Source organism: Streptopelia decaocto (genome assembly GCF_964273445.1).
Source record: "Streptopelia decaocto genome assembly, chromosome: 16".
NCBI lineage: Eukaryota > Metazoa > Chordata > Aves > Columbiformes > Columbidae > Streptopelia > Streptopelia decaocto.
The window spans coordinates 8404118-8420094 of record NC_138671.1 but is presented as its reverse complement, the minus strand read 5'-3'; the positions used below and the strand labels follow the sequence as shown (position 1 = coordinate 8420094).

Sequence of the window (15977 nt, the reverse complement as noted above, 5' to 3'; positions counted from 1 at the left end):
CACTTGAGGAATCGCTGTATGTGAATCCCAGGTTAAAGCACTTACCCATCTGAAAATGTGCTAAACTGCCATCAGTGGTCAAGGGAAGGAAATGACTTTGGTGTTATACCTGAGGGTCATCTGGGCTCTCCCAGGCTTGTGACCAGGGCGTCACGTCTCTTTCTGCTGGTTAAACTGGATGCAATAGTGCTAACGTTTCTGTGACAAGTTTAAAAGGTTGTCAGATGAAAATGGATCATGTTTTCAGGTGGTAATGGTTCGTATAGCTGCTGAGACAAACTCAAAATATCTGCGTCTTAGGAACGTAATGGAGCAGGTGAGTGCACCGTTCAGTCTCCTTGAATCTGCTCTATGGTTTTTGTTTGCTTGAATGTGCCTTGAATGAAGACAAAGAGTGGACTTATGCAGGCACCCCATTATTATTTCAAATAGTTTATCTGAATTTTCAGGTGGGTGAAGCTGATTATTTGTTGTTGACAGAAGGACCGCATAGGGAACTTGTCCTAACAAGCAGTAATTGTGTGATTAGGAGAGTTTAATGAAGAAAAGGAATTTGAATTCATTCATAGTATTTGGTTTGTTGACAGTTCATGTCATTTTCATTGAATGAAATCTATCAGTGGCACTTATATTTTCAAGCTATTTGGAAGTGCCGGTATTCTGAAGCTCTGTTATTTACGTCTAAGACCAAATACAAAACCTGTAGAAATTGGAAAATATTATCAAAAAAAAAGTAGAAAACTAGTTATATTTATCCTTGTTCTAGCAGTTACTCAATGACTTTTTTTTTAATGTGCTCTGTATTAAAATGTTAATACAGGTGTATTAATCCAGATGTATTAATATGGAATAGTTCGAGTTTTAAAGTGATACTTATTTGTCACTTTGGGCTAGGAGAGGTGTTCAGATCAAATGCTGGTTTTCTGCCCTAATACTGTACTTTGTGTTCACTGCAGATTTCTGTCCAGACTTACTAGTTGACTTATGGAGGGGAAATGTCTATGTAAACATTTTTCATTTGTGTTATTTTGAAACAAGAAGGATGGCAAACACCCAAACTGATGTGTAGTCTTTTCTAGCGTGATATAAAGAAACAAATATGTTTGAAAATGCCTCAAAATATCAGCAGCACCTGCTGATAGTAGAGCCTGTGCATAGCTGGAGAGTTTCTGCTAATGAAGAGAAGGTACAAGATCCTGGTTTTGAAATGGCTTAACTTCTCCTATTGGCTTCTTCAGGGGAGACTTGTCTTTGATGCGGTTCCTCCAATGAAAACAGTAAAGTAGATGCCATTAGAAGGTGAATCTAGAATATAAATGTCTCACCTTAGAAAAGAGATTTCTGTAAGTGAGCCTCCTAATGTTTCAGCCTGTTTAGTAGAAGTAAAACCTCAGTGTGGTGTCTGCTCTCCATCATTGTGAGGGAAGGCAACGATCTCTGCGAGTAGTGTCCACATGCACGCTTTCGGAGCAGCGCACAGCGGGGAGATCTGAAAAATACCTGCTAAAAGCAGTTACTTGTGAAGGTGCAAGTACCAATAGTAGGACAAGTGGATAAAATGGTTCCTCACCTTAAATCCTGCTCAGCTACTCAGCTGAGAGGTTTCACAGTAGAGGTTTCTCAGTAGAGGTTTCACAGACTTTGCTGAGTAGAGGCTTAGCTCTCTGGTTGCTTTATGGGCTTTCCTTATTTTTCTGAAAATCCCCCACTTTCTTTTTTCTGCCTTTGTTTCCGTTGGTTGCTTGAGCCTTCCTTCTTGTTTCTTTGATTAGTGGCACTTTTGAAAGCTAGAAGGTTAGAAATCGGGTCTTTCTTCTCAGGGACAAGGTAGCCTGGCTTACCAGATACTGAAGTTTCAAGCCAAGGACTCACCAACGCAGGGCAGAAAAGCGGTAACTGGGGGGAGGAAAAAGGCAATTAAATGTACACATGAATGTGGTGGAAATCAGATACTTTGTAGTAAGATTCAAGTGTAGAATTACATAAAAAAGGGCATCTTTGAAAATTCCATAGCTACTGAATGAAATTTGATGGCACTGATTTATTGACGTTCACAGATATAACAAATGTGACTTGTATTCATACGTTCTTCCCATATTCAAAAATAATCGTCTGATCCAGATAATAAAATTATGAATCTATAATTGTCCTCTCTGCCTCCATATGAGCATGCATTAGATGAAATTAACTTAATGAGGCTTTTTGGCTGGGGTCTGTTTTTTTGTCAGCCATATAAATTAACTGTCAAAATGGAGCATTTTCATTTTGACAGGAAATTATTTTTCTTATAGTGAAACATAATTTACGATATAAATACGTGATGAATCGGGCATTGTAATGCAGATGACCCAATGGCTCTGTATGCTTTCTGAAGTTTTGAGTTGAATACTGGTTCATAAAAGTTCCTACTTAAAAAAAAGGGAGAGGAGAACCGAGAACTGGGGAGAAATTCCCACAGCTCAAAATATTTCTAAAGCTGCCTGACAAAGCAGCTTTAATTCTCTGCATAAAGCTTTCTCTAAGCAACTTGGTGGGTCTGGCATAAGTATCAACTTTGAACAAGATTTTCATTTCTAATCTCTTTTCCTGTCTCAATACTGAATTATGTTCTGAGTTCTCAGCTCATGCTTGCGCAGTGTGACACAAGGGAGCTGCCAAAGGCTAGAGCCCGCAATCCAAACTCTGTATTGATTACCGACAGCAAGCGTATTCTGAACCGCCTGGAACTGCATTTCAACCAGCCATGTCAGCGTTTCATAATAGAAGTAAAACGTTTACCTCATTTCCTGAAGTGATACTCCATTAACGGATTCTAAGGCTCTTTTCAGGTCATATTCTTATATCACAGACTTTCATCATAGGATTGGGCATACATGGAGGTGAATACAAATGCTGCAAATGGAAACTTTAATTTTGGTGCTTGAGGTACGTGCTTTTACCATGGAGATTTGATCTCCTTTTTCTGTCATCAGTGGATTCTTGAAGCATTTATTATAAAATATAAAAATAAGCACCTGTCTGACAGGCACCAATACTGCATGTAAGTGAAAATATTTACTCATGGGCACCAGATCTTTAGACTTAAAAGTCTTTGGTTGTCACTGAGAAGAGCCTGGCTCCATCCTCCTGACACTCACCCTTCAGATATCTGTAAACATTAATGAGGTCACCCCTCAGTCTCCTCTTGTCCAGCTCCAGAGCCCCAGCTCCCTCAGCCTTTCCTCACACGGGAGATGCTCCACTCCCTTCAGCATCTTTGTTGCCCTGTGCTGGACTCTCTCCAGCAGTTCCCTGTCCTTCTGGAACTGAGGGGCCACAACTGGACACAATATTCCAGGTGTGGTCTCACCAGAGCAGAGTAGAGGAGCAGGAGAACCTCTCTGACCTACTGACCACCCCCTTCTAATCCACCCCAGGTCCCATTGGCTTCCTGGCCACAAGGGCCCAGTGCTGGCTCATGGTCACCCTGCTGTCCCCAGGACCCCCAGGTCCCTTTCCCCTACGCTGTTCTCTAATAGGTCATTCCCCAACTTAGACTGGAACCTGGGCTTGTTCCTACCCAGATACAAGACTCTACACTTGCCCTTGTTATATTTCATTAAATTTTTCCCCACCCAACTCAACTGTACCCTGCTCCTGTAATACAGTCATATAAAGCAAGTTTTTACAGGGAAACTCTGCAAATAATGAAAATCAATGTGCATACAAGAATTAGAAGCCTTCAATTGTATAAAAGAGGCATTTTTTAGTGACATTGTGAGTCATGTTTTCTTTAAGGCTGTTGTGAATTGTACTGGCAGTTACTTATTTTGCTTCATTCTGATTTCTAGCTGAGACTTCATTGAACTTATTTCTATAGTTCATTTACCAACCTTATTTACTTTATCTATAATTTTGTCTTCTAAAGGAAAAGGAGATACCCACATAAACAAGATTGTGGCTTTTGATTCAGCTGTTATTGCCTGGAGGCTTTTTACAAAACATACATGATTAAACGTGACTTATTAACATAACTCAAACATTAGCAGTGACTTTCTTAAAAATGCAAGACAAGCAGCAATAGGGGCCTGTTTCCCCATGAGGATTTACTATCCATCTCTTCTGTATACCTCTGAAGTCATGTGCACGTATCAGCTCTCGAAAAGAGTTGGAAAAAAGCATAAGTATTGGAAATGAAATATAAAAACTGTCAGCTTTTTGGTGTGTCTTTTTTCAAAGTATTAGATACTGATCGCTGGAAAAGCCTGGTTAATCTGCTGAGTGAGATCAAAAGGAAAAATAAGCTTCAGTTCAATTTAGCGTTGCCTGAGATTTATGGATCCTGTGCTGCTCATTTGGCTCGTGTCTGTTTTTTAACCTGTAATTCTAGGATTTGGCAGGCTGTTTTCTCCATAGAGGTCTGCTTGCTGTCTGATGAAACGTAATTGAGGCAGCAGTGAAGTAGATGGAGAAGTACAAGTGCATTTTCCCTTTTTTTGTGTTTTTTTTTTTTAGTTTCTTTGCTATACTAAATAATAAAAAAGGAAGTTCTAATAAAAGAAGTGTGAAATGAAAAAAGGCTTTTTTGAAGTGCACCTCAGCGTGCGAGAACTCTGAAACGTAGTGTGTGTCCTTGGTGCAGTATTAATACGTGTAGGTTTTATTTCTCCTGTGAAAGACTACTGGCTCAATGACACATGGCTGTGTTTTGAATTTAAGTTCCAGAAGATCATCTTCTTTTAGGAAGGCTCTGTGTTTTGGAGCGTGCTGTGCTTCGTGCACAGCTGCTCTATATGAAATAATTGACAGTTCTATAGCCCAATTGTTACATTACCGTTTCCTGGAAGAGACAGATTGGGTTCACCAGCTTAATCCTCAAACATGTGGTCTATATTCAAATATGAAATGAGGCGTAACTGTGAACAAGCTTTATGTTTGGTTGGATTTATTTTGATATATGCCAAATATATATTCCGTGCAAGTGCATCCCCTGGGTTCTCTACATAAGCTGCTACCGCGACCCTTTCCATCAGACCAGCGTCTCAGTTCCTCTTGTTAGAAATGTGGTGGATACTGGGCTAAATCTGAAGCTTGAAGCTGATTCCACTGAGAGGCAATATTGATTAAAAGACAAATAAAAACTGTTTGACTGTTTTCCTTACTCAGCTGTTGTTTCTACTTTGTGTGAATCATCAGCTTTCAGATAAAAAGGCAAATGTTAATGGTAAGGAATTAATTTTTGATGAAAGATTGACATTTTCTCCATGTTCCATGTATCATATGAAATCTGTAAAGGGGATTTTTATGATATATTCTAATAGCCTCTACCGCTCAGCAAAGAGTAAGAAAATGTATTGAAATTAATTTACAGTTGTCTAGTTGATGTTAGGTGATTTAGGAAGCTCATCAATGAAACTATGTAGATTAAATTAAAACCAAATCCACATGTTTTATTCTGTAGATGTAGACATTTATAAAATAAATTGGTTTATCATGTTACTTTTGTTTTCCTTTAAGATGACTTCACATGAATTAGACTCAACTGAGAGTTACGAGATGTGTTGGAACATGTTGAAAGGTATTAGCCTTACACACAACGTCACCTCCTTTGAGTACAGGGGCAGACTTTGGCCTCTTGTGAGTTGTTTCTATTATGGGATAAGCCGATGAAAGCAGCAGATATTTCTTGTTATAGTCTAGTTTCTTTAGCCACACAAAATCTGTTTTGTTTTGTGGTGATGTGTTTTCTTTGGTGTGTTGTGTTGTTTTTTCCTGCATATAGTATGAAGGAAGCAAAGACAAGTAATTTCTTTGCTTACTATTCCAAGGCTTGTAGGTTTTTCTAGAGGTCCTTGCAGTCCTATCTGCAACTTTTGGGTCCTGCCCAAGGGTTTTCTGCAGGGTATTTTTATTTCCATCACCTTGCCCCCTCTCCATTTCTCTCCTCCTGTTAACTTCAGTTACCTGTTCTGTACTGAAACTTGAATATAGTTTGATTTTGCTGCCCACAGGCCAGATACTGTAACTGTGACCTTGAGAGAGCTTCCAGCACTCTGCAGCGGAGCAGGCTCTGGCCACTTCCAGTGGGACCGTCTGCAGAGGAGCCTGGCAGCATAGCCAGCAGCAGAGCTGAATTTTCAACTTGCTTTGTCTTTGAATCTTTCTTTTGCAATTCTACTTGTGATTGTTTTTCTTGTTTCCCAGAGGACACTGATGCTTTACCTTTTCAAACAAAAAAAAAAAGAGAAAAATTTGTATTCTGTTTCCTAGTGACGCTCTTTGATCAGAAGATCGTGTTAACAATATCTTTTTTGTTTTGAGACTAAGAGAGAAATGCCCAAGGGTGACATAAATCATCTATGAGTTTCAAGAGCCTTTCTTTTAAGTAAAGAATTTTCTCTTTACAGGACTGAAACTTGTGATCTGTTATCAGGTCTTGAGTTACTTATTTGAGATTTTAGCACTACATTCTACCTCCCTGGGCAGCCTGTTCCAGTGTCTGTCACCCTCACTGAGAAGAAGTTTCTTATAAAATATAAGTGGAACCTTTTGTGTTCCAGTTTGTACCCATTACCCCTTGTCCTATCATTGGTTGTCACCGAGAAGAGCCTGGCTCCATCCTCCTGACACTCACCCTTTAGATATCTGTAAACATGAATGAGGTCACCCCTCAGTCTCCTCCAAGCTCCAGAGCCCCAGCTCCCTCAGCCTTTCCTCATAAGGGAGATGCTCCACTCCCTTTATCATAATCAAGAAGAGCTTCAAATGCAAAACATAAAAGTTCTTAGTTTTCTCTTGCGTTAGAAAAAGCTTTGCTTTCACATTTTTGTCAAGAGAATGGTTTATTTCAACTAAATGGAAATATTTAGAACGTAAAGGACATTCCTGACAAGATCATGGTTTTTAATATGGAAAGGGTTTTGAATTTTATCTTCTCTTGCTATTTTAAATGTTGATGTTTAAAATTGTTGGATTTGTGAAGCAGCTGCAACACTAAGGAAAAATTATGTTGAATTGGAGAATACCAGTTACCTGATTATGCTTAGTAAATTAAGAGGTTATGTCTAGAACAATTTAGAACAGCAAGACTATAGTGACAACAGATGATAAGACTGAAAAAATGAGTGAAACACTAAGGTGCTGTCAAAACTATATATAGTTTGATTTAAACAACAAGAGCATTGACCCAGATGTTTTTCATAAAGGGAAGGAATGTGTGGCAGAATGCAAACCCCTCTCCCTTCCCCTCCCTTCCCAGGTATGGAAGGCGTAGACACATCTCCCTCTTTCTCTGCTGTTTGAGGCTAACAGCTTCTTTTGTTTGACCCCAGAGCCCCTGGCCAGGGCCGCTAAGAGGGGAGTGCCGAGGTGCCAGGGAGCTGCTGAGTGCCCATGGCCAGTGTGGGGGATGTGTGGAAGCTTCAGGGGCACCCCGCAGCCAGTGTGGGGGTGCAGAGAAGCGTCTGGAATGCCTACAGTCAGATCTGATTAGGCTTTAAAAAACGGGATTGTCGAGGCTCCGCCCCTTGCGCGGGTCTCTTGGAGCACAAGCCAGATGCTGCTGCCGAGAGCCCCCCCGGGATGGAGACTCCACTTGCCTTGCCACCTTGTGTGTGAGTAAAATGAACCCTCGCAGGATTGCGAGTGTATCTACTTTCCGTGCACATTTGCACATGTATTTGTACTTTCTGTGCACATTTACACGCGTACTTTCCGTGCTCAATACGAGCACGTGTATAAATTATTTCCTCGCATAATCGCAAGTGTATTTTCCTCCTGTGCTTCCACATAAGCACGTGTAATATTCCATGCACATTTGCACGTGTATTTCTCCTCACAGGATTGCGAGTGTGTTATAAATTTACCCTTGCAGGATTGTGAGTGTACATGTCTGTACTCAATATGAGTACGTGTATCCCTTTAAAATAATCCCACACCGTGTTCAGGCAAGTGTGGACTCTTCCCGGACTCAGGGATGGCTCTGGTACTGTTTTTGGTGAAGCCATGTGCATGCACACTGTGGACCTCCTGTTGTATTAGTTGCTGCCCCTTAATGATTTTCCTCAACTGATATCCGAACGTGTATTCAAGTCACTTTTGGAGTGCTAAAACCCCGTTTCTCACCGGTTGTTTTGGACCCTGCTGTCTCTTAAACTGACCTCGGGGTGCCTCTGTGACAGAATGAAATGCATAAAATATGATTTATAAGCAAACCTTTGTATCAGTGTTCATCACTGAAAAAGCCTCATTTGAGATTCTAAAAGTTGCCACCCTCAGAAAATAACATCTGTGAAAACACAGCAGTCCAAGAGGAACATGATACTGTGTACCCATCCTTCTTTCATAGTACTTCTGACTTATAATATTTAGTTTAGTGCAATAAACATTGAGATTCATTTTTAGTAAATGACTACAGGAGCTAGAGCAATTTACAGTTTCTCCAAAGGGTCACCATTAGGAAATGCACGGTTTTTAGGAAGAAAACATGATGCTTTTTAGTTTGGATAAGTTGATTAGAATCACTAATAGCTATCCTGTAATCTTTTGTGTTGCTTTAAAGATAAACTTACCCCTCAAGGTACGTAGATTTTTATTTGAAATAAAAATTTGTTAACTAATTCCATAGCATGATAGTTTGTGTACTTCTGCCAAAGATACTTAGATCGTAAATATGATATTTTTTCTGTGCTACAAAGAACGTTTTGTTATAAAAAGATATAATTAGCTTTCTAAGACTTAGCAAAAAAAAAAGGATGACATTTGAATAATTTGTCATGGTATTGATCTTAAAAGTTTCCTTTAGGTTATTTATTTCAATTTGTGTGTAGAGGTGATAGGTCTCATGTTGCAGCAGAAATGAGACAGTCCAGGTCTGAAAACTGTTGTACAGCATACGCATTATGTTATTTGGAACTGTTTGACTGTTAGACTGGAAAATATTTAAACAGAATGCAGGGCCCAGAACAGCTGTGACAGCATAGGAAGTGTCAAGTTTGCTTTTTTTCCTTTTTTTTTTTTTTTTTTTCCTTGAAGGCCGTGTTATTTTTCTGTCCTTTTTGCTTCAAAGGACAGCTTATTTTGTGTTTCCTGAAGTAAAACTGGAACACACACCCTTCCTTCATTGAAGGAAAGTTTCAAGCATCAGAAGGAATACTGGAATGAGAGTGTGAGCTGACAGACAGCCTGGGCTCTGCTCCCATCCACCGGTGATCCCGCTGTGGGAGGAGGTGATGGGGTGGGATGGACAGCGGGGCCCTCTGGAATAATCAGGGTAAATGCTCAGGGAAAAGATGTGTAGAAATGTATCTGGACTGATAGCTTGGAAGTCAGAAACTTTACAACTTGGAAATTGAGAATAAACCCAGCCTGCCACAGAAGTATCAAAAATAATATGATGAGGCTGAGCAACACTTATCCAATAATCTTTTGGTGATGATAAAATAAAAATGTCTGGGTTTTTTTGGAACAGGCTCCTTAGAGAGGTGGTTGACACCCCAAGCCTGTTGGTGTTCAAGAGGCACTTGGGTAATGATGTACTTCAACTTTTGATCAGCCCTGAAGTGGTCAGGCAGTTGGACTAGATGATCATTGTAGGTTGCTTCTGACTGAAATAGTTATATTTGTATGAAAATGGGAGTTTAAAAATTGTAGCTGTGCTTTCAAATATACTTTCTTAAAACCTTTCAGGTATGTTCTTAATGTCCAAATGACCTGCTGTTTTGGAGGCCGTTTTAGAAGGCCTCATAAATCAGCAGAAATGCCTTCTTGTCTGGGCATGTTGATGCATTCGATGATGGTGAGTTTTATCCCAGGTCAAAGTAGCGATGAATTGATTGTGCTGAATCATAGACATGACGGGCAGCCCTGTGTCCAGGCTTGGCACAGCACCACACCTGAACTGACACACCTCCTTGCTCTGACAGAGCCTGCACAGGATCTTGGAGATATGGCAGAAACATTTTATGGATCAGAAAGTGTAAATGGTACATCCAGTTATGCACTGGATGCAGGAATGCTACTGAAGTCAGTGAAGGTAGTCTATATTTTCACTGATAAAAGTGGAAGCAGAAACATCTTCCATTTAACTTAAAACACTGTACAGCCGTTTCATGTAATTTTTTTTAGATTTACATTTTGCAGATGCTGTATATAAACCTGGTTTATGTCTTTTCTAAGTGGCAGTTGGTATAAACACGGTATCGTTGTATAGAATGAAACATGTGAGAAGTTCGCATTGGAATTGAAGGGAAGAGGTTATTAGAAACAACCTAATTCAAATTAAAGCGCTTGAAGTGTCACACTTGTTTCAGTGCTAAAAACTTGGCACACCTGCTTCAGAGAAGCAGCTAAAGCACGTGTGGGGTTAAATCAAGTGTATTTCCTTCATTTCCTCTGGTACTTCTGTTAAAGGGTGGTTTTTCTCAGCCTGGAGGATATTTTCTTTCATCATTGGCCATGGCAGTTGTACAGTGCAAATAGCGGCAATAACACACAGTACCATATTCTCTATTTCTTCTTGGAATTAAGTTTTCTCACATTGCAGTGAAGCAGGAAAATGAAATTTTAACTGAACGGGATGTCTTTTCATGTTCCATGAGCTTTAAAGAGCTGATATCTTATCTCCATGTTCATTAGCAAGCTGAAAGACTTGCCAGTAAGGATTCTTCCACAGGTAGAAATGATGTTGCTGAGCTTGAAGGTTTGAGTGCACAGAACTGCTGTTGGAGTTCCCTCTTTCTTCTCTGGCTGGTATGTCAGCGACCAGTTATTGCACTAACTGTGTTTCATAGGTGCAGCATTGCTGTAATTTTTCACAGGGTGTTGGTTTGAGTATGCCAGAATAACCACAGAATCAAAGAATGTTAGGGATTGGAAGGGACCTTGAAAGATCCCCCACCTCGTTCATCAGTGGGGCTGCATTGCCTCTGCTGTTAGTTTCATCTGCCACGTGTTGCAAAAAGCTCTTCCTGTTGTCCTTGACCCCTCTCACCAGGTTGAATTCTAAGGAGGCCTGAGCTTTCCTAGTTGCCTCCCTACACCCTCTGACAACAGCCTGATATTCTCCCCAAGTGGCCAGCCCCTCCTTCCATGATCTAGAAACTCTCCTCTTCCACTTGAGCATACCCAGCAGTTCCCTGTTTAACCACACAGGTCTCCTGGCTCCCTTCCTTGACTTTTCTTGAAGGATAGGACCCTGACATCATATGTGGCAATCCAGCCACCTCATCATCAGTCTCAGTTTTGTATGTGATTCCCCTCTAGTATCTTTTCTGAGATGAACAGTGAGCCATGGAGCAGTGTTTGATTTAGGAAGGACACTGGTGTATGCAGTGTGTGATGGTCTGGTATGTGATCGTCATCATATCATCGCCCACGTTAACAGAAGTGATGTTTTGATTTTTTGATTTTTTTTTTTTTCCTCAGTGTTTCAAATTTGTTCTATTTAGTTTCACTGGAATATATACACATCAGTGGAACACAGATTATCCAAGATATTTGGGATGTATGCTCTTTGCACGTGAGCCTGACTAATTACATTGAGCTACATCCTGAAGATTAAGTGCATTTATGCTCTCTGATGAACCAGCCTGTGCTGAAGAAATGGCATTCTGGCCTCTCCAAACACATTTCATGTGTTCCAATAGGCTCAGGGCTTCCTTTTGAAGATTTTCTTTCATTCAGAATTGTGATTCAGTGCAATGCATTCTAGCCTAGCTTTTCTTCCTACTGTTGTTTTCTTTTGGGATTACTGTTTGGTCATTGTTTGGTTCAGGCCATACTCAATTGACCTTGTAATTAGTGTGGAGCTAATAACCATGTCCTGACTAACCATGTCTGCTCTGATTTTCTGGGGCAGTTTTGACTCTTTCAGCTCCCGCTGACTTTTGTGGGGAGTTTTTGACATTTAATGTCTCTGAAGCCAGTGTATTTCAGTACTGAACAAACTGCTAATGTGTTAAGTCATAGCCATTAGGAGAGAGGATTATTCTGACTAAAATTAAAGTGTCTATGTTGAGATGAGTTACTTTAGGACCCCTTTACAGGTTCTAACGTTACGTTCCTGGGGTCTGCATGCAGCATATTTTGCCTTGAAGTGGATGCTTGTGTTTGATCTGATGGTTTATGCCGTAAGAAAAGTGGGAGTAGGTTAACTATTGAATTTTGATTAGATTTTTAATCCAGTTTGTTTGGAGAGTTGTTCTAAGTTTCTGTATAGAACTGGTGTGTAGGATTTGTGTTTTAAATCTGTGTTTATCTGTGGAAATGCAAGTTGTCAGATGTAAGAAGAGTTTGAGGAGCTCTATCCCAGGTTGAAATCAAGAAAAGCACCTTTGATATGTAAATGCTTAAATGCATGTGATAAAATGTACGGTTCTGCACTGACATGTAAAAATGCCAAATGTATGGGAGTGTTAATATTATCACCATAGCGCTATAAAGTCATGTGCTCATAAGATCAGCATTTTCATTAGTGTTTGAAGACTGGCACTAATTGTAAGGTTTCTTTCTTCTGCCTTCCTAAACCAGGCCGTGCTCTTTATTTTCTGTGCAGTTCTTGGAAGCAGGCAGTGTCTCCTGGCTTAACTGAGCACATTCTGTTTGACAAGTTCAGTCTCTTGTTTGGCTGGATACTTCATCTTGTAATAAAAGAACGAACCAGTTTACCTTCCATAATCCAGATTCTGGTTTCTTTCACAGTTGTGTTTACAACGAGTTTGCTTAAAGCTGCAAAGACCCATTTGTATAGTTCTTGGCTGTCACTAGTCAAGAGAATGAAATTAATAGCCACTCCCTTTTAAGTCCCTAAAGCATTTTCTTTCCAACAACCTTTTAAGGTAGGTACCACTGAATAGGAAATCCATCGTACTCTGGTTATGTTTAAAATAAATTGCATCTTACTTCTCCAAGCTTGATTAAGATTGAAGTGTCTTTGGCAGAAATAAAAGATCAATGAAAGTTCTTAATATATATATAAGGAATATAAAATGGAAAATCATTGCACAAGAATTGTAGGGTTAAGTTTAAGAACTTTAACTTTTAAAGATTCTTCTCTGCAATATCAACATCACCATTATTAATAGAAGTGTCATTTCCAGTATCCTTCTCTAAATTTGAAATGAAGTTTCAAGTACTCTGCACGTTTTGCAACTTATGATAAAAGGTATGGAATATGAAGCAGGAAGTAGATTCATCTGTTGGGCTGTGATACCACAAAGATGCTGATATACACCCATTTTAAACACTAAGCACTTGTGTATCTCAGTGCTTGAAATTGCTGAAAGTATAGGCATAAGGATTTGCAGGATTTCAGGTGAATGTGTAAGGTCTAATTTGTTCCCCAGCAGATGCTGGTTTTGACATTCTAAGACTGCCTTTTTTTCCCCTTTTTCCTAGGTGTTTACCTCCCATGGACCTACTGTGATCATGCCAACCTGGTTCTGCTCTCGAGAATGGTTTTTTCATGTGGGAAAATTTGATGAGGGTGGAAAGGTGAGTGCTGCACATGACATGTAGCCCAGGAATCATCTCTTTGTTGAACAGCCTCTGAAAGCCTTAAACCTTTTATTAAGAAACACTAGGCAGAGGATTATAGATAAAAACTGAGGTCTGAAAAATCTAGGTCATACCATATGCCTGTTTTGTTGTGTGTGTGTTGGTTTTGGTGTTTTGTTTTTTTTTAAGAGCAGCCATTAACCAATTACAGTTGTTTCGGGGTAACTGTGGTGGTTGAAGGACACAACTGAGATGGGGTTTGTTGATAAATCTGTTATACGTTGGCAAACAGATCTAATTCAGACGCATTTGAATCCATTCTGTGTAGTTTGGACCTGGGGAGTTTTGCTTGTGGCTTTGGTGAGATTTTTAGAGATAGAATGGGTGGTTCTGAATTTCTTTTAAAGACTTCATTTAATATTATCCCCAAAACATCTTATAAGGCTGTTTCCTATTTTATCATTTAAACTAGAACATATTATGAGGATTATTCTTTTCATAGCCCTTCTGTGCCATGCCATCTGTATATACATAGAGACATAAGCACGCATGTATACAAATGTATGAAAATACACAAATATTATTATTCAGGCTATCAAAGAAAATATAATTAGAGGGGACAGTGGACAGCGAACAGAATCGTTTAGAGTGGTGAAAGGATTTGCCCTTAATTAAAAGGTGGATGAGTGGAAGAGCTGGGAATGGTGCTTGGCTCCCAATACAATCTACATTCACTGACTCATGCTCTTTATTTCTTTTTTTTTTTTTTTTAATTATTACTTATCATTGTATTTTCATTCTCTGAAGAATATCTGGCTTGACTTCTTGAGCATTGTTAGTAAGCTCAAGAAAGCAAGCAAGCTAAAACGCAGAAACAACAGTAGAACAGCAACCAAGGCAGCCCTCAACCTTTACTGCTTCAACCAGACCCTCCTCGTTAGTGAGGATGAGGTCCAGCAGTGCGCCTCTTCTAGTTGGCTCCTGCACCCTTTGCATCACAAAGTTATCATCAAGGCACTGGAGGAACCTCCCAGACTGTGGCTGGCCGGCCGAGTAGTCCTTCCAACAAACATCAGGGAAGTTCAAATCCCCCACCACAACCAGGGCCTGTGATTGGGAGGCTGCTCTCAGCTGTCTGTAAAAGGCCTTGTCAACTTCCTCACCCTGATCTGGTGGCCTATGATAGACACCCACAACAGTATCACCCCCGCCAGCCTGCCCCTTAACTTTCACCCACAGACTCTCAACTCATTCCTCATCTGTGCCTGGACAATACTCAATACATTGTAGTTGCTCTCTCACACAAAGAGCGACTCCACCACCACGCCTGGCTGGCCTGTCTTTCCTGAAAAGGACATAGCCATCCATGACCACATTCCAGTCATGTGTGCTGTCCCACCATGTCTCTGTAATTACCACGAGGCCATAATCTCCTGCCTGAACACAGGTTTCTAACTCCTCCTGCTTATTCCCCATGCTGCACGCATTGGTGTACAGGCATTTCAGAGAGCAAGCTGAGCACACTGATTTCACCCCAGGGGTATGGGAGGCCTCCCAGCCTTCATCAACTCCAGAGTGATGCCCAACTGATGCAAGCCCAGCTACAACTGCATCCCCCTTCGAGTCTAGTGTAAAGCTCTCCAAATGAGCCCTGCTAATTCCTGTCCCAGCATCTTTTTGCCCCTGCGAGATAAACCTTTCCCACGTATCACTGTTTGGACTGGTGTCTTGTAAAACCAGCCATTATCAAAGAACCCAAAGCCCTGTCTGCAGCTCCAGTCCTGTAGCCAATTGTTTACAGAGTGAATTTTCTATTCGCTCCCATATCATCACCCAAAACTGGAAGGAGAGAAGAGAAAATCACTTGAGTCCCAGACTCTTTTACCATCCGTCCCAAGGCCTTGAAATCTTTTTTCATTCCCGTCAGACTGCGGGATGCAGCTTCCTCCCCATCTGTCTGGAAGATCAGCAGTGGGTAGTAGTCTGTTGGGTGCACCAGGTTGGGGAGCGTCCTGGTGATGTCCCTGATCTGGGCTCCAGGTAGACTACACACCTCCCTACGATGAGGGTCAACTCTGCAGATTGGGCCCTGTGTCCCTCTCAGAAGGGAGTTGCCTACTACATATACCCTTCTTTCTTTCTTATCTGAGGCGGTCTTGAGGCGTGGGGTCAACTGCCTCTTTCTATCCTCATCTACCTCCTCTTAAAGATCCAGGCCTCAAAGCTATTACGGAGGGGCACCTGGGGAAGCAAACCAGGTAGGGAGGGGGATTGCCCATGGCCCCAAAATGGAACTGGCTTCCAACCCGCATCATCTTTTCTGTCCCCTACCTCTGCCTGACAGCGACAGGGCAGGGGCTGTCTCAGGTCTTCTCCCTCTGCCTGACAGGGCAAGGGGCTCTTCACCTTTGGGGTGACTATATTAATGACTATATTAATTAAATCACTTCTATCTCCATTTTAGGGTAAGTATTTAACAGTGTGACCTGTGTCATATTGCTGCA

At 40.8% G+C, this 15977-nt stretch overlaps 1 protein-coding gene across 8 annotated transcripts in view; it reads left to right on the top strand.

Annotated features, from left to right (window-relative positions):
• Positions 1 to 15977, top strand: part of B3GNTL1 (UDP-GlcNAc:betaGal beta-1,3-N-acetylglucosaminyltransferase like 1) — a 97228-nt gene that overhangs the window by 47080 nt on the left and 34171 nt on the right. For all 8 annotated transcript variants that reach the window (XM_082067360.1, XM_082067361.1, XM_082067363.1 and 5 more), the window contains one exon: positions 13375 to 13470. In XM_082067360.1, coding sequence (XP_081923486.1) covers positions 13375 to 13470 — 96 coding nt within the window. The remainder of the gene's footprint in view (positions 1 to 13374; positions 13471 to 15977) is intronic.